At 42.2% G+C, this 18644-nt stretch overlaps 1 protein-coding gene across 10 annotated transcripts in view; it reads right to left on the bottom strand.

Annotated features, from left to right (window-relative positions):
- UNC5D (unc-5 netrin receptor D) overlaps nt 1–18644 on the bottom strand; it is a 684626-nt gene that overhangs the window by 133179 nt on the left and 532803 nt on the right. For 8 of the 10 annotated variants that reach the window (XM_027529851.1, XM_027529855.1, XM_027529846.1 and 5 more), the window contains one exon: nt 8551–8583. The exons of the other annotated variants lie outside the window; for them this stretch is intronic. In XM_027529851.1, the coding sequence (XP_027385652.1) occupies nt 8551–8583 (33 nt within the window). The remainder of the gene's footprint in view (nt 1–8550; nt 8584–18644) is intronic. 10 annotated transcript variants of the gene reach the window in all.

Here is an 18644-nt window from a genome sequence, read left to right as displayed (position 1 = left end):
TGTTTATACTATACTGTAGTCTGTTAAGTGTGCAATAGTATTATATCTAAATGAAACAATAGCTATACCTTAACTAGGAAATACTTTATTGCCAAAAAAAATGGTAGCTATCATCTGACAATGCAGACCTGCCACAAATCCCAACTTCTTAAAAAAAAAAAAAAAAAAAGCAGTATCTGCAAAGCACAATGAGGGCTGCCCAGATCCATTTTCTTCAAGTAGACTTTGTACTTCAGTAGACTTCTTTTTTTTGTTGTTGTTCAGACGTTTTGCTTTTACTGAAAGGCTCCCTCCTCCAATATTTGTTTTAATTCTAACCATTCTCCCGAGATTGACAGTACAGATAATCTATTTAATAAAATGTTTCTTGAGAATGCACATTCAGACATGTTTTATTCTTTTCAGTAAAGTTGCCAGATTAAGCAACTACAAATACGATTAAATTTGAATTTGAATTAAATTTGAATTTCTGATCAAGAATGTATAACTTGAGTAGAAGTATTTCTCATGCCATATTTGCGACATGCTTATGTCAAAAATGTATTCACTGCTGATGGGAAATTCAAATGTAACCAAGGGTTCTCTATTTATCCGGTAATTCTGCCTTTGGATCGCAAAAGAACTGTCCTTTTCCCCATCAGGAAGACCAAGGTAAAATGAGAAAGAGACTCAAAAAGCAGGATTTGAAATCCAGCCCTTGAGAAGATGACTTCACTTTCATTTTCTACTCTGGGAATTCAGGATATAAGTTCTAACTTTGAATATAGTAATACGTGGGGAGATGGGACCTGTGAATTCACATTTTTAGCAAGTACCCTGAGTTATTCTGATGCTGAAGAACATTATATTCTATCACTTATTCACTGTGGCTGTGCTTAGTTCCAGGGTATTTAGTGAAGGAAACTTCATCATGTCCAATAAGGTCAACGATATTCTTAAAAATGTTCATAAGAAAAGGCATACACTTATGATGGGATAAAAATTAGATAATAAAAAGATTGCAAGCAGTAAGAAGATTACAGATGTTGCACATATGCTCAGGTTGAATTGATTCACAGTAGGAATGATTCTAAAGGACAAACAAGTCATGCAATTTGGGGAAAATGCTATATTTATGTGATGGAAAATAATCAGCAGGAGATGAAAAATGATGGGTAAAATAGAAAAAAAAATTATCCTGTAAAGCATGGCTAGAAGATTAGCATTGATGCCAATCACCTAATGTTAGTTTAAAGACCTAGAAGTCTGCTGAGAATTTAAAGATATTAAAGCTCAGCATTCAGAAAACTAAGATCATGGCATCTGGTCCCATCACTTCATGGGAAATAGATGGGGAAACAGTGGCTGACTATTTTTTGGGGCTCCAAAATCACTGCAGATGGTGATTGTAGCCATGAAATTAAAAGACACTCCTTGGAAGGAAAGTTATGACCAACCTAGATAGCATATGCAAAAGCAGAGACATTACTTTGCCAGCAAAGGTCCGCCTAGTCAAGGCTATGGTTTTTACAGTGGTCATGTATTGATGTGAGAGTTAGACTGTGAAGAAAGCTGAGCATCGAAGAATTGATGCTTTTGAACTGTGGTGTTGGAGAAGACTCTTGACAGTCCCTTGGACTGCAAGGATATCCGACCAGTCCATTCTAAAGGAGATCAGTCCTGGGTGTTCATCGGAAGGACTGATGTTGAAGCTGAAACTCCGATACTTTGGCCACATCATGCAAAGATTTGAATCATTGGAAAAGACCCTGATGCTGGGAGGGATTGGGGGCAGGAGGAGAAAGGGACGACAGAGGATGAGATGGCTGAATGGCATCACCGACTTGATGGACATGAGTTTGAGTAAAGTCCAGGAGTTGGTGATGGACAGGGAGGCCTGGCGTGCTGCGATTCATCGAGTCGCAAAGAGTCGAACACGACTGAGAGACTGAACTGAACTGAACTGAAGGTTCAATGTGGGCTTCCCAGGTGGCTCAGTGATAAAGAATCTGCCTGCCAGTGCAGGAGCCACAGGAGATGTGGGTTTGATCCTGGGTCAGGAAGATTCCCTGGAGGAGAAAATGGCAACCTGCTCCAGTATTCTTGCCTGGAAAATCCCATGGACAGAGGAGCCTGGCAGGCTATAGTCTATAGGGTGATGAAGAGTTAGACATGAGTGCGTGGCTGAGCGAGCATGCCTGCATGGTTCAAGGTTGCAGATAGTTCTATGTGTTCAAGGTACCATTCAAGTCTATACAGCATGAAAAAGAATGTCCAACCCGCCAGTATGGACTCTGCATCTTTTGAGGAGTTCTCTAACCCAAGAATGTGTATTCCCAGAACCCACATTATTCCACCATAGATGAAAGCAGTGTACTTGGGGGAAAAGATGTAGAGTGGACTGTCAGTAAGGCGACGAGAAATACCTAATTTCTAGACTGTAAGGACACACTGGAGAAGGAAATGGCAACCCACTTCAGGATTCCTGCCTGGAGAATTCCATGGACAGAGGAGCCTGGTGGGCTACAATCCATGGAGTCGCAAAGAGTCAGACATGACTGAGCGACCAACACACAAGGACACATTGGGGTCATTCTTTGATAGAAATGATTCTGGGAAACTTCCCGTTTGGACTGTCACCTAGCACTGGGCACCAAATAGATGATTATTAAATACTGCCTCCTTACTTCCCCTCTTCTCAAATCACTTGTCATCTTGTACTTTGTACTGAGGTTGTAGGAAAGAAACATTTCTTATTGTTTCCTTCACGCTTCACGGGGCCAAGACTATTTATACAGAATAATTGTGCAATAAATATCTACTACACGAATGAGTTAAAATAAATACATAAAAGCAAAGTCTTTATTTTCACCTTAACAATAAAAGCCTCAGTGAGGAGTTAGTGGGAAGATGTAAGACCATAATAACAAGTATGGATTGAACATCTAATACATACTACTGCGTGCGTGCTCAGTCGCTAAGTCGTGTCTGACTCTCTTGTGACCCCAGGGACTATGGCCCAGCAGGCTCCTCTGTTCATGAGATCTTCCAGGCCAGATTACTGGAGTGGGTTGCCATGCCCTCCTCCAGGGGATCTTCCCGACCCAGGGACTGAAACCATGTCTCGTGCATCTCCTGCATTGGCAGGCAGGTTCTTTACCACTGTACCACGTGGGGAGGGTGGTAAATGCCACAAGCATAAGGGTGAACAGACCCTATACTGTCTACCAGATGACCGGAAGGATGTCTATCAGAGAGGGAATTCAGCCTGGGATAAACGCAATGAACATACAGGATAGAAATAGGGAAACTGCTTGACAATCGGCTAGTTAGAGGTGTAACTAACTCAGCCTTTAGGGGCTTTGCAGAGGCAAGACCCAAGCCGAAGCCTGAAGGAAGGATTCATTCAACACGGTAAGATTAGGTGGAGGGAAAGTTTTCTGGCAGACATAACAACATATAAAGAACTATATGCCCAAATGGGCCCAGGGTGTTCAGAAAACTAAGAAGCTTTGTTTGGTGGAAGAATATAGGAAGTTGATAGGGTAGAAAGGGTAATACCTAATGATTAAGCAGCTTGAGAGAAGCTGATATGACTAAACAATGCCATCTGAGACCAGATCCCATAGACAGTAGTTACCTTGTACTTTATCTTAAAAATAATGTTCAGCTCCTGTAAAGGTTTAAACATGGAAGTGATGTGACCAGAATTGATGTTTTTTTAAAAGATCGGATAAGCTGACATCAGCCAACTCCAGATACAGGAAGCAATGGTAGAAATCCGGGTTAGGAAGAAAGCTGTCCCGAATATTCAGTTTTTGTATGGACACCATTTTCCTTTTACTTGGCTTTTCTCTCACTCGCTGGCTGTTACTTTTTTGTCTCCTGCGCAGTAACTTCTGACCTGCCCTATATCTCAGTGTGGATATCTTTCAGGGCCGAGGCCTCAGATATGTTCTCTGTTCACACTCATTATCCAGTGATCTCATTCAACCTATTGGTTTTAAATATCCTCTGGACACTGACAAGCCCCAGATTTATGTCACTGCCAGGATTCTCCTCTGACCTCCAGACTCATATATTCAACTGACTGTTTAAGAAGTATCTTAAATGTAGCACTTATAACACTGAACTCTTGAGTCTCCCTCCAGATATGCTAAACCAAGTTCTCCCCAGATCAGTAATGGCCAGCCCATCCCTCAGGTTGCATAGCTCAAATTTTGGAATCATTCCTGATGCTTTTCTTTCTCTCATACTCTAATGCATCGGCAACTCCTTTTGACTCTGCCTCCCAAAGATATCCAGATTATGGACCTTTTCTACAATTTCCAATGTTCTCTATCTGGCCCAAGCCACACTGATCTTGAATCTAGGTTATTATATAAGTTATATTGTAATAGCCTAGATTATCGGAATAGACTCTTGTTATAACAGATCATTGTAACAGATCTCCTTGTTTCTGCTCTGGTTCCCTGTATGTTTACATTCCACGCAGTGGGTAGAGTTTATCTTTGAAAATATTAGGTCATGTTACTATGAATAAACACCTTCAATAGCTTTCCATCTCACTCACAGTAAAGGTCAAAGTCGTTACCATGGCCTATAATACACTTGGTACTTTCCCCCCATGCCCCACTTCTGTGACCTGAGCTATTATGCCTCTTTCCTTTGCCACTCTGCTCAGATACCTAGCCTAATTGTTCCTTGGATACCACAGCAGCCTCCCATCACACAGCCTTGGCATCCCACTCTTCCCTTGCCCTGGATATTCTCCTCCCAGATATCCAGAATGTCTGTTCCCTTGCTTTTCTTCAGGTGTCTTCTTAAAGGTGATTTTACTGCAGAGACCTTCTCTGAACAGCTTACACAAAAAAGCAACACTCCCTCCATCCCTACCTGAGCCTCTTCTGCTTTATTTCTCTTAATGACACTTGTCACCACCTCCATGGAACCCAGCCTTCTATATATAATTTTCTGTGTTTTTTTCCCATCTCCCTCACTAGATCTGCAGGCTTCAAGGGAGCAGAAACTGTATCTGGCAGGCTCAAAACTGATTCTCCACCACCTAGAACATGTCCACACCCATGGGGGATACTCAATAAAAAGATGCCGAATGGAGGGAGGGGTATGGAAGACAGAAAATGGAGTGAGTTGGTGAACTTGATCTATCTGCGTGGCAGAATGGTTAGACGGTGGTGATTCACTGAGTACTGAGCTGGAGAAAGGAGAGGAAAAAGACAGCAGTCTAGGCGGCTGTGCAGGTGTGGGACCCTACCAAGTTGAAGGCACAGCATTCACTGAATGAGAGAAGATGGGAGGAGGCCTGGGTTAAAAACAGAGACAGAGAAGGACGCATTCAGTTTTGAAAAAGCTGAGATCTGGGTAACTGGGAGACATTCAACTGGCAAAATCCTGGAGGTAATTGACCAGGGAATGGGATTTGGGCTTAGTGTGTGTTTCTATTAGTTACCAAACTACGTGGGAAGGAGATGGAGAAAGAATACATTCTGAGCTGTTTTCTAGGGGGGTACCTGACTCCTTTTCATCCCTAAGGTGAACTTGCTGAACCAGCTGCTCCTTGGGGAGCTTCTTAGCAAAGCCTCATTCCCAAGCCTCCGGGAGTCTCACTGTATGCATGTGACCATTTCTCAGCCTGACTCCGGGGGTGCGTGTTTGCCATTCAGAACCTACTATATTTTACTGCACTTCCTGACATTGTTACACAACATTTATTGAAAGCACATTTGATGGTAATGAAGTTTCTATTAACTATGATTAAATCTCATAAAGCACCTGAAGATAATTTAAGATGTGCAGAAGCAGAAAATGAAACATTCAGTTTAGTACATTAGGAAACGTAATTGATTAAATTATCTCATTTACAATAAGTGCTTTCATGAGCGATGCCGAGCACAGATTTCCCCCAGTTTGTCATTATGATTTGCCAACAGATACCTTCAGACTTCACTTTCTTTTCACACCTCCCCACGACTCAGAGCCGGTTCCTCAGTCTGCCTCACATGGATCTGTGCGGGAGGCTCTGAGAGATGGCTTCCACCCGCCCCGCCTTGCAGAGGATCACGTGCACGGCTATATATAGAGAAAGGTTGTTTCTCAATTATCTTCATAATTGACTTTGATTTTGCATCAGTGATGATTCATGGAGTCTTCGACGAAGCCCCCCTTTTCACCAAACAAAACTGCAGCCTGCCTCTGTATGATGCACTCCTAACCACGCAGCCTCCAGAACCCTGATCGTGTGCCTCTGGGAGCCTTCTGCAATCACATTGATTCTGTTAAGGTTTTATTTTTAGAAAATCACAAATTAAAACAGTTTAAGCGAGTCTGCAGCAGTATCCACCAATTAAGCACGGTGTACAGGAGTGAGAACCCCAAGCAAAAACTCATTCAGGAAGTCCCTGAGGACTAGAAATAGCTCCTGGGGGTTTCATGGCTGGATGTACAGATGTAACCAAATTAGAACAGCACTGGACTCACAAACTAAGCGTGAAATTAATTTTAAAAAAATACACATGCAGGGTTCCCTGGTGGCTCAGTGGTAAAGAAGCCACCGGCCAGTGCAGGAGCCACAGGTTCAATCCCTGGTCCGGGAAGATCCCATATGCCACGGAGTAACTCAGCCTGTGCATGGCAACTGCTGAGCCTGTGTGCGAGAGCCCAGGAGCCGCAATGACTGAAGCCCTTTCGCCACAAGAGAAGCCACAGCAATGAGAAGCCCACTCAGGACAACTAAAAAGTAGTCCCCACTCACGGGCAATTGGAGAAGACCTGTGCACAGCAAAGAAGACCCAGCACAGCCACGAAATAAATAAAAATATCTTTAAAAACATACACACATATTGGCTGCCACATGGCTACCCATAATTTTGCTTGTGCTTGACATGGGGACCAGGGGATGCGGGGCGGGGCACTCTATGATCAGGAGGCATTGGTGAAGGATTCCACTTACTCCAGGGAAACCCCGAGGTCTTGACCAGATAAATATTCATAGACCTGCTCCTTCTCCCTCTCTCCACATGTGCGCACGCACGCACACACACACACAACACACAACCAGGGTTCCACATCGTCTGTCTTCCTATGGAGTTCCAAATCCACCATGCATGACTTAAAAGCCGCTGCCCATGGGCAGCAGATGCTAGGGAAAACAAATTAAGAAAGCTTGTTTCTGTTGTTTGGCGGAGTTCTCCGACTCTGGAAGTCATGGCACCCTTCTATCTCAAGCCTGCCTGGAGCAACATCTGAAATAGGAACGTCACAGCTTTAGTGTATCTTTTTCTCTGATGCCTCCTGACCCTTGTTCCCTGGATACCAATTTCTGTCTATCTTCAGGGGTCTTAATTCTTTCAAAGAAGGTGGCTAATAAAAGCTGTTAAGTCTCCCAAGCTATTTGAATTTTAATACCCTAGGATTTAAAAGATCAAAAGCTGTTCGGTTTAGACTAAAATGGGAGATACTAGTCAAGAACATCTTTCACAAGCTTTACAAACCAAACTCTCCCAGTGCTAAGAGCTATACTGCTGATGCCCTTCCAGATGGACTTTGAGATCTATATGACACCCTGATATACTTTACATATTTCTGAGAGTCACTGGGGGAACATATTAAAATGTAGATTCTCAAGAGCTCTCCCTGACCCTGTACCAGGGATTCAGATTAATTTGTTCTATTTTTTTGAGGGTCATATTTAACCAGCTTCCACCATATCCCAAGATTCTGATGCATGTGGTTGCTTATCTAAGTTTTGAGAATATTTTTTTAAGACACTGGTTCTCAATCTGAGCTTCACATTGAAATCCCCTAGGGAGCTTTTAAAACTGAGGATTCTTGGGTTCTAAATCTCTTCTCATGTGATTTCCCTGGGGTGACAACCCAGGAACTGGGATTTATAAAAGGCTTCCAGGTGGCCCCCAAGTTCAGCCAGGTCTGAGCACCATGAGGCTGAAGGTGGAGCTGCCAATCATTCCAGCTGTGCTCCTTCCCCAAATCTGGTAGATGCCCAAGATGGAGGGAAGGCAGAGTCTTCGCCAGGAAGCAAGCCAGTAGACAGAGAGCTCCAGCCAGCATCTACCCCTCCCCCCCCATTAGGTTCAATTCCTGGCTATTTCACTGTGGCTCTTAATCTAATCAGTTGCCATGGATTTCAGGGTTGATCTCTCAGGCGCCCCCTTCCACTCCTAGATGGAAAGTTCTGTAATCAGGCTACTGTTCAAGGTTGCTCTTGTGAAAGCCTGTACTGACAAATATTTATAAATTTTAATGAGATAAATCTCAGAAATAAGAGTCCTAGATGACATCTGTAGAGAAATGGACTGCTACCAGTGGACAGAATCAAAGCAGAGATTTAATCTGAAGGAGGGGAGGGGTGTGCATATTTCTTTTCCATTTTAACCTCTGATACGTGACTCCAAACCCAACAAGAAGAAACCTCCCCCCAAGAGCCCTGGATCTTTCATAGGAACTGCAATTCTGTTTGGCTTTTAAACAAATATAACAGTAAAGCAGCAAATATGAGAACAAATGATATCCGCAAGAGGAAAAATAACTTACTTTGGGGTTTTATTTCATGAAGAGGTTTTTTATCTAAAAGAAAGAGAAAAAAAAAAAGAAAGTTGCATTTAATAAATTCACATGGAGCAGATATATATTCTATATCCCTTCACGTCTACCTCTATAAAGGAAACACTTTCTTTCTGCAGACACTATGGATTATGTTGTTCCTATTTTTCCTTTTCATTCTAATTTAAAAAAATTTTTTCTCTTTGGCAGTATTTTTTCTAGGATGATTGCTTCATTCTTTTAAAATAAAATTCCCTCAGGCTTACTAGAGTTTCTCTCTGTTGCATTTGCCAGATTCTTATCAGCATGATGAGAGCAGTGAGCTTGCAGCCTGCCCTGTTTTATATCCAGCCAGAAGTCTGCTCAGGTAAGGAATGCATTTCACTACATATGATGGTAGAAAAATGAATCATGAATAAATATTTAAAGGGATCCCGCATTGGTTTGCAGTTACCATGGCCTAGGTAAATAGTTCCAAACTCTGCTGGTTTTTTTTTTTTTTCCTGTTCTTGTTGGGTATAGATGTGGTATAGTGAGTGTGTTGAAGGTTTGTTTTTAAGAAATTATGTTTTGTTTCAGATCTCAATTATCTGTTAAAATGCGGATGATCTTAATGGAAAGGTGTTCTTCTGATCCTGGTATTGAGCAGGGCAGTGGTCAGCTGAGATGGATACAGAGAAGAGACACTCAATCTTTTCTAAAGTGAGCTAGACATATTTATCCTTATATTTATCCATATATTCTTTTCACGTCTCTTCATCCACCATCTTCCTGCCATCTTCCATCACTGAATAATTCGCAGTCATCTTGCAAATCACTTGGAGACACGGTGCCTGGGACTCTGTCTGCCTTACACCACAGTCCCTCCACTGACCACTACCCTGCCCTTGGTCCCATCCCAGGCCAACACGACTCTACCACCAGGCAGAAACCCAGGAAGACTACACTTCAGACTGTATGTTAAATTCCAGAGGATCTGCAGGGTGCGTCACCTTTCTCATTGGTGGCTTCTTAGGGTGTCGATGGAACCCCATCAGATGGCAAGCACAGGAACTGTTGCTAACATTCAGAGAGTGCCATCAAGTAGGGGACCTTGAAAGGTCACCCTGGGTTCTCTCCTTCCCCTGTTAGCCTGAAGGCAAGCCAAGCAGGGTGAGACACTGTCATTCTGGATTATGTTTTGAACGGAATCAAATCTCACACATTACATATCTGAGAACTTTGTAAATATTATCTGGCTGACTGCATCTTAACCCCTCCCAGGCAGACAGTCATAGCTAGGCTCCAAATCCTTCACGGAATATCTCTTACCCTAGCCCACTCCTGCCCTAAAGACTGATTTTGACAGAAAACCCTTGCCATGTGTTTCAGATACAACTCTTGTGTATTTTGCCATCTGTTTTGTGATGGAGGTAGCTTTTAAAAGTTGTGTGTAAATCCTACTTCTGCAAATGGACCACCATTGTTTTGTTTTGTTTTGTTTTACAGTAAGGGGACAGTTCACTGACTAAGGGTGATTTCTGGCCAATCTTTTTTAAAAAGGAAATCCTGGATCTTCTCTGGTGGTCCAGTGATTGGGACTTCATCTCCAAGGGCAGGGCATGTGGGTTTGATTCCTGGTTAGAGAGCTAAGATCCCACATGCCTCACGGCCAAAAAAACCCCAAAACATATAACAGAAACTATTATTGTCACAAATTCAATAAAGACTTTAAAAAATGGCCCATTCAAAAAAATCTTGAAAAAAAAATCCTCACAAAAGATAATTTGTTTAAATTGATATGATCAGATTCTTACAGTCAGGTTTCTTTAAGCCCAAAGCTTGCATTTCCCTGACTGCACAGATTCAATGCCATATTAGTTTTCCTGAGAGCAGGTGGAAACTCCCAAGGTCCAGATGCTAATGCACTCAAGAATCAGAATAAAACGACTTTGGTGGTTTTAACCTGACTTCAGTTTTTGCTTATTGCACGCTATCGGAAAGCATTTGGCATGGGCACAGCCCTGCTGGCAGGCCAAGGCTGAGACATCTGAAAGTGAGGCATTGCTAGGGCCACTCAAAGAGACATGCAGAACAGCTGTTCGGAGCTCTGGCTGCGCTTAACAGTATTTTCTTCCCACTAAACCACAGAAATGAAGATTATGCCGGGTAGCAAAATGAAAATCGATTAAAAACAGGTGAGATATATAACTACTTTTAGGAAAAATACATTGAATATAGCTGTAAAAACAAAAACAAAAACGGGGTGGTTCTACCTGGTACAGTTCTGAAAAATGAGAAGTGTGGTTGGGGATGAAAATTCCAAGGCTAAGGACCCCGGACAGAGGACCACACTGTTCTCTGACCTCGCGACCTCCAGCTCTGGGGTCGTCATCATTGGCAGTGGGATTTGCGCAGACTCTCGGGATCAGAAGTCTCAGGTTGTCTTCATCTATCTCTGTGACCTCAGTGTTCCCCACAGTAAAGTGGGAGAAATAAGGTTCTTAAAGGTTGGATCCGGGGATTGAACAGAACCCGGAAGCCATGAAGCAGAGGGCTAGCACACGTTTAGCATTGATAAATAGTAGTTTATAAGTAATACTATAACTTTAACTTTATAAATATGATCATCATACTTGTTCAGAGGACACAAGTGACCCACGTGCTGCTGCATGGGAACCAGGCACAGCTCCAAGTCAGAAACTCTAGTGAATTTCAGGGGTAGTTGAACACATAAAGAAACATGTGCCTAACGACTTCCCTGGTGGTCCTATGGTTAAGACTCTGCGCTCTCAATGCAGGGATCCCAGCTTCAGTCCCCAGTCAGGGAACTCAGATCCAACATGCCCCAGTTAAACATTCCACATGCTGCAACGAAGACCTACATGCCAAAACTAAGACCCGGCGCAGCCAAAAAACCCAAAACCCCCAAACACAAAAGGAATGTGTGCTGACTCCTGGCCTCTGCTTGCTGGCACCAAGGGCAAGTTGCAACTTTACTCTGATATATAAAAAGGACAGGGACAAGAAGACCTCCATGTGCCCTAGCTTCCACCCCTATAAATCTTTAGAATAACTACCAAAGACATTCCATACAAATCCACATAAAATGAATTTCAGAAACAGAGTTAAGTGTTCAAATGGCTGCTTCTCTATCATTGGTGACAATGCTAAGATCTGGCACATGTGTTCGCCTGCATCTTCTCATGGGAAAGGTTGGAAGTCACTGATGCCCACGAGGGCTTTAGTCCCCTGGCATCAGCATCAACACTGGGTTCTGCTGTACTTTGTGAAATGCCAGTATCTCATCAGCAAGCTGCTCTCAGAGACCGTTTTCCTAGCTTGAAATGTCTGATTAGAGATTGTTCTACCGTGAACTCCAGAGAGGGCTCCTCACTATCCGCTCCCAGACCTCATGGTGTTATGCAAGAACAGCTCACCTCACGGGTCATGTCCTTTCATTCTCTTTGCATAATCATTTTCTCACAAGGCTCAGGGCCACGCAGCTACTGGCCTTGGTCAACCAAATCGTGTTTTAATTTCACCTCTCTCCAAGGCCATGGTTCAAATGACCCCTTTAGTAAATTAATCTATGAAAGCCGTGGTTCTTCACATGGGCTGCACATTACAATTATCTGGGAGGTTTTTGTTTTTGTTTTTTAATACCCATGCCTGGGCCATCCTCCAAGAACTTCTAATTAACTGGGATTTGTGTATTTGTGATTACTGAGGGCACCCCCACTTCCTAATAAAATCCAAGGCTCTGTGTACTCTACTCTGGTTCCTCTCTGCCTCTTTAAGAGGCTCTGGGGCAGCTGGAGTGTACAGATGGGTCCAGAAGGATCTTAGAGGCAGAGAAATGTAATTCTGAGCCAGTGGCAGCTGATCTGTGGTTTGGGGAAATCCTACCAGTTTTCACAGGGTCTAACATATACACCAAGAATATCTACTGGGTAAATGGAAATTGATAATAAGGAATTATAACTCAGTCTTCTAATGATTTTGCTAAAGATGTAAAAGCTAAAGATGCAAAAAAGTGTTTCTTAATAGCATTTTAAATTGTTATGCTTTCTTCAAAACTTTTTTATTTATAGTTACTGCAGTTATTATATCAAAAAAAATAGATAAGTGCAAGAAAACCCTGCCTAATTCCACCATCAAGAGATAACCACCATTATGCTAAATGATATATACAAGTCTAAGCTCTTTTTTCCCTTGTGATTTTATATGTGTAAAATGATATGCACACATAGATGCTTCTACATATATTAGCAGAAAACCACATGAAATTGATCGACAGTAACTGATCATTTTTACCCTCAAAGACATGGAACTGTCTTTTATATATTGTTCTGCAGCCTGCTTTTGTCTCAGTGATGTATTGCAAATATTGCTTTGTGTCTCACTATGTGTGTGGTGAGAGTATGTGTGTAGAGGTGTATATGCATATTTATACATAAGAGAAAGGAAGGGAAGGGGAGAAAGAGACGCAGAGGCAGAGAGAGGGAGAGAGAACAATCTACCTCTTTATTTTTGGTGGTGATTCATTTCTTTCCCACCTTTCTTTAATTTTTGGCTCCCTTTGTTATACAGGATGCTCCCAAAGCATTTCCATGGTATCCATTGTTCTTACAAGCTATTTATGGTTGCATTCCTACCTTCCCACCTACCTATCCACCCACATCCAGTCTTATCCTTTCTCTGCCAGGGAACAAACATGGCCAGCTACGTGCAGCCCACATCCTCCAGATCAGAGCAAGCAAGACCGAGGAGAGATGCCATGTGTGTAGAGTGGGTTTTTGGACCATTACGCTGCGGAGATGTCGCAAGATGACAGATGCGGATGGAGTGTTCAGTCTCCAACCACAGACTGGGCAAGGGGCTGCCCTCAAAACCTGTGTCTTGCGATTATTTGAAATTGGCTCCTATGGGTTTTGTACACCATACACATTTCTTGAGATTCAGCCATCAAAGCCACTCTGTGTGGACCAAATACCCACCAGGAGAGACCCTGGCATAGCTCTCTCCTCAGGGCAACAGTTGACACATGTCATTAGAGCTCATGATCACCATTCTTTTCACTAAACCAGACATGCCCCCTGTTTTCATCTTCAAAGACCACTTTTATTATTTCCTTCTTCATTGACCATGTGGATTGATGAAGGCTTTGGAGCCTTTTTCACCACCCCACTCCCCAACATATGTCTTGAATTCAATTTTATTTTAATTGACCCTCCAATCTTTGTAATCACAAATTATTTAGCACCAATTCTAAAGTCTGTGGAAGAGTCAGTCTTCTTTGCCCATTCTCTCTGGCTAGTTCATTTGCTGGAATAGTTTTCTAGCATCATTAAGCAAGAATCTACCATGAATCTACATTGCCTCTGAATTGTGGCCAATTTATCTGCCTACCTTTATGGTTTTCTATTAACTGGTCCCACCCCACCAAATATGACTCAGTTACCACTGCACCTCAAGAAAAGTCCATGTTCTCGTCTGATCAATCCATGAACTCTCAGTGCTTCTATCCAAGCTGTTGCCTCTGGATGCCCTCCTCCCTCCAAACCTCCTACGTAAACATGTCCTGTCTCCAATGCATAGATCAGTTCCTGCTTCCTTCATGAAATCTTTGGTGATTACTACTCTGTTCAAAGGCATCTCTCCCTTCTCTGGACAGTTTATCTTACCTAACGTCACTAATATACCAAGCATAGGTTTGTCAAAATATAGTACTTCATAAGTGTTCATTTGATTTTATACTTCTGTCATCACCATTAGTTATGGGTTCTGAAGAGGAAAATCATATTTAAAAGAATGAAATAATGCCATTTGCAGCAACATGGATGGGGCTAGAGATGATCATACTAAGTGAAGTAAGTCAGAGAAAGACAAATATCATGTGATAGTGCTTCTATGCAGAATCTACAAAAAAATGATACAAATGAACTTATTTACCAAACAGAAACAGACTCACAGACTTAGAGAACAAACTTCTGGTTTCCAGGGGGGATGGGTGGAGGGGAGGGATAGTTAGGGGTGGCCATGTATACACTGCTATGTTTAAAACGGATAACCAACAAGATCCTACTGTATAGCACAGGAACTCTGCTCGATGTTTTGTGGCAGTCTGGTTGGGAAAATAGTTTGTGAGAGAATGAACACAAGTATATATATGGCTGAGTTCCTTTGCTGTCCACCCGAAACTATCACAGCATTGTTAATCAGCTATACTCCAGTGTGAAATAAAAAGTTAAACAAAAAGACTATGAAACAAATATTGAACTCTAATCAATTGTATGCTTGCAGAAGTGTTTAAGAGTGAAATGTACCTATGTCTACAATCTATTTTGAAATGTATCAAAAATAAGATGGGTTGGTAGAGGAACAGGTTTATGATAAAGCAATATGCATGTGTGCATGCTAAGTCACTTTAATCGTATTCGACTCTTTGTCACCCCATGGACTGTAGCCCGCCAGGCTCCTCTGTCCATGGGATTCTCTAGGCAAGAATACTGGAGTGGGTTGCCATGCCCTCCTCTAGGGGATCTTCCCGACCCAGGGTCTGAACCCAAGTCTCTTGCATTTCCTGCATTGTTAAGCAGGTTCTTTAACATTTGTGCCATCTGGGAAGCCCAAAGCAATACAGCAGATGCTAATTGTAGAATCTAGGTGATACAGACTTTTATGTGTTTGAATATATTCATATTAGAATGCTGGAAAATTTTTTAACATGCTATTTGCTTGATTACTGATTGGAGGAAAAGAAGTTATTGATTATCACTGTGCTTCATTTCCACATGCTTTCTGTCTTCCTCAAAGACATTAATTAAGAAGCAGTGTTATGCTCTCTGAAGTTGCAGGAAATCCCAGGATCTGGTGGACCTGCTTTGTTATTACTGGCAGATAATTGGATAAACACGAGGTCTGCTCTGCATTGGCAATATCGCCACGATTGAGTGTGTCAGGCAGACCCTGAAGATGACAAGCAGAGATTCTATTTTATTCTCCTGTGGACGCTGGAAGTTCACTAAGGCTCTAGGACACGTAGGAACACATCACCAGTTCTTGTAAACATCCTGAAACTCTTCAACTCTTCCAGTGATGGGAAACACAGCAAAATTACAAGACTGTACAGCACAGCACGTCTCTCTTTTTGCTCTTTTCACTTCTTAATTTCCACTTCGTGTTTTTCTCTTTTTTTAAGGTCCTGCTCAGAAAGAACTCTTTGGTGACTGTATTTACCCCATGTGTTACTTCAGTTAGTTCAATTCTTGCTTCTTCTCCCCACTCTCCAGCCTGTACAGACCATCATAAGATCTGCTGCCCCTTTTAAAATGAACTCTTGAGCAGAGGTCCCTGTGCTATACAGTAGGTCTTTTTGGTTATCTATCTTACAAATAGCAGTGTCTATATGTCAATCCCAACCTCTCAATTTATCCCTCCCTATGGGAAAAGAATCTGGAAAAGAAAAGATACATGGATATATACAACCAGATCACTTTGCTGTGACCTGAAACTGATACGACATTGTTAACCAAATCTACTCCAATATAAAATGAAAATTTAAAAAGTGCATTCTGAGCACATCCAGCCAGGTAGGACAAGTATAGACAATAAGAGGTTTTGAGAGAGTCCTCACAGGCTGTCCCAGGTGGTTATGTCTTGTTAGAGGAATTGCTGGCTTCCTCAGAGATAGCTGGGTAATTAGAGAAAAGTCCAGGACTGGAATGGCAAAAACCCTCACCTGAATAAAAACCTGTAAGATTTGAGATGTACATGAATGAATGAACATCAGTTCTATTGATATTTTCCACCAAAGAACTGTTCAAGATCTCATCATATTAATTTGGGGAAGTCAGCTGAGTACTCTAAGAAACAGTTCATGGATGTGACTTCTGATGACAAAGACCTTCCAGAATCACACCCCAGCTGAAGCACAAGATTCATATGCCATGAGTGACTGTTTTCCTCCCTCTTTCTTTTTTCAAATTTGACATCTCTTTAAGGAATATCTTTTGTATTTCCTAAACTCAGACAAATAAGTATCCGTAATGACCATACTTCCAGGGAGCATTTGCATATTTCATTTTTGAACTAAATCATTTCAGTTTCCAAATTTCCTACCACCTCTGTTATAAAGTCCTATCCATTCCCACTGATTCTGTGTGAGTTAGTGTGTTTTCTTGCTGGATATACAGAGTACCACATGCTTTGGGGTCACTGCAAAGACATTTAAGCACGTGTCTACACTTTCTTATCAGCAGTTGGCCTCAAAGTGATAAAGGGCGATGTTTTGAACTCTGCTCCAAGGGAAGCTGCATATTAAAATCCTTTTTTCATCCTATAAATTTTGCTTTGATTCCCTTGCTCCCATCCACAACAGAAAAATATGCATGTGTATACACACACGTGCGCATTCACTGAAAACTAAACAAAAATGTTCAGAGTATGTAACTGAAGCTTAAGGGGATAAATTATTGATTAATTTCATGGTGACCATTTTCTGTCAGGCAATAGTATTATTCAAATTATTTAAAAAATCATTTGAAAGCATCCTATCAGAATAAGCACCAGCCCTGACATAGGGTCATGGTGTGTCTGGGTTGGTCCCTTTAGTTGCTGGGTCACAGGGAGGTCAGTGTAGGCAATGGATTAGGGGTGGTGGTAAGATTTGGGAGGGTGTTTATTATGATGGCTATTCACTAATTGCTAAAGAAATACTTAGCAACTGATATACATAGGCCATCAGTCATCTCTTAGGAAAAAAAAAAAAGTTGGAAAAGAAATTGTGAATTGAGAATCTTTGACTAGTAGATTTATTCTAAGCTCCCTCAGGGCTTTCCTTGTGGCTCAGCTGGTAAAGAATCCGCCTGCAATTCGGGAGACCTGGGTTGGATCGCTGGGTTGGGAAGATCCCCTGGAGAAGGGAAAGGCTACCCACTCCAGTATTCTGGCCTGGAGAATCCCATGGACTGTACAGTCCATGGGTCCCAAAGAGTCGGACATGACTGAGCGCCTGTCACTTTCGCTTTCAAGCTTCCTCATCCTTCCGCCAGCCATACATGTACCTGCCACGGCACTCTAAGTTGTGTGTGTGCTCAGCTGTGTCTGACTCTTTGCAACCCTATGGACTCCCCCAAGGGATCCTCCCAACCCTGGGACTGAACCCATACCCTGTGTCTCCTGCGTTGATAGGTGGAATCTCTACCACTGAGTCCCGTGGGAAGCCCACACTCTAAGTTACTTGCACCTAGAGTCTGTATTTTCCATCATTTCCATCCCAGTGCCTGGACCAGTAAAGGGAATATGGTGAAAGTGTTATTTGCTCAGTTGTGTCTGACCCCTTGTGACCCCATGGACTGTAGCCCACCAGGCTCCTCTGTCCATGGGATTCTCCAGGCAAAAATACTGGAGTGGGTTGCCATTCCCTTCTCCCGAGGATCTTCCTCACACAGGGATTGAACCCAGGTCTCATGCATTACAGGCAGATTCTTTACCATCTGAGCCACCAGCGAATATGGTAGGTATTCAATAAATATTTATTGAATGGATAAGTGCTACTCAGCCTTTTATGGACTTTCAATTACAAGCATTACAAAGTCAGGGTCTCCAAATTTCCTAATTTATGCAGGATTTCCTAAGACATTGTAGCTTCTCACCGAAGAGAATGGAGTAGATGCTAGAGACCTGCTTTGATGACTCAGTTCCTAGAAGAGGCTGTCAGTTTGGCTATCCACTTTGCTGTGGATAGGAGAGGGGTTACCTTGATTTCAGATCTAAAAGATGTCCCCTCATCAGCCTGCATGGTCATCATCCAAATGGCTAATCTTAGGTGTGATTGAACTAGACTGTCTCCTCAAAACTGGTAAAAAGCAAATATCTGACAGCACTGACCTGCAGTGGTATTTATTATCTTATACATATAGATGTATAAAACACATACACATGTATACAAGATGAAATTCATTTGCATATACATACACACATGTATAGGAAAGCTACATTTAAGATGGAAAATTAGAATCAAGTTTTCATATTGAAATCAATCTTAGAGATCACCTAGCTCAAAATCCACCCCCACGCCCCGCCCCACATCTGTCTGATAG

The sequence above is a fragment of the Bos indicus x Bos taurus genome, chromosome 27 (assembly GCF_003369695.1).
Source record: "Bos indicus x Bos taurus breed Angus x Brahman F1 hybrid chromosome 27, Bos_hybrid_MaternalHap_v2.0, whole genome shotgun sequence".
NCBI lineage: Eukaryota > Metazoa > Chordata > Mammalia > Artiodactyla > Bovidae > Bos > Bos indicus x Bos taurus.
This window is presented reverse-complemented; position numbering and strand designations above follow the sequence as displayed.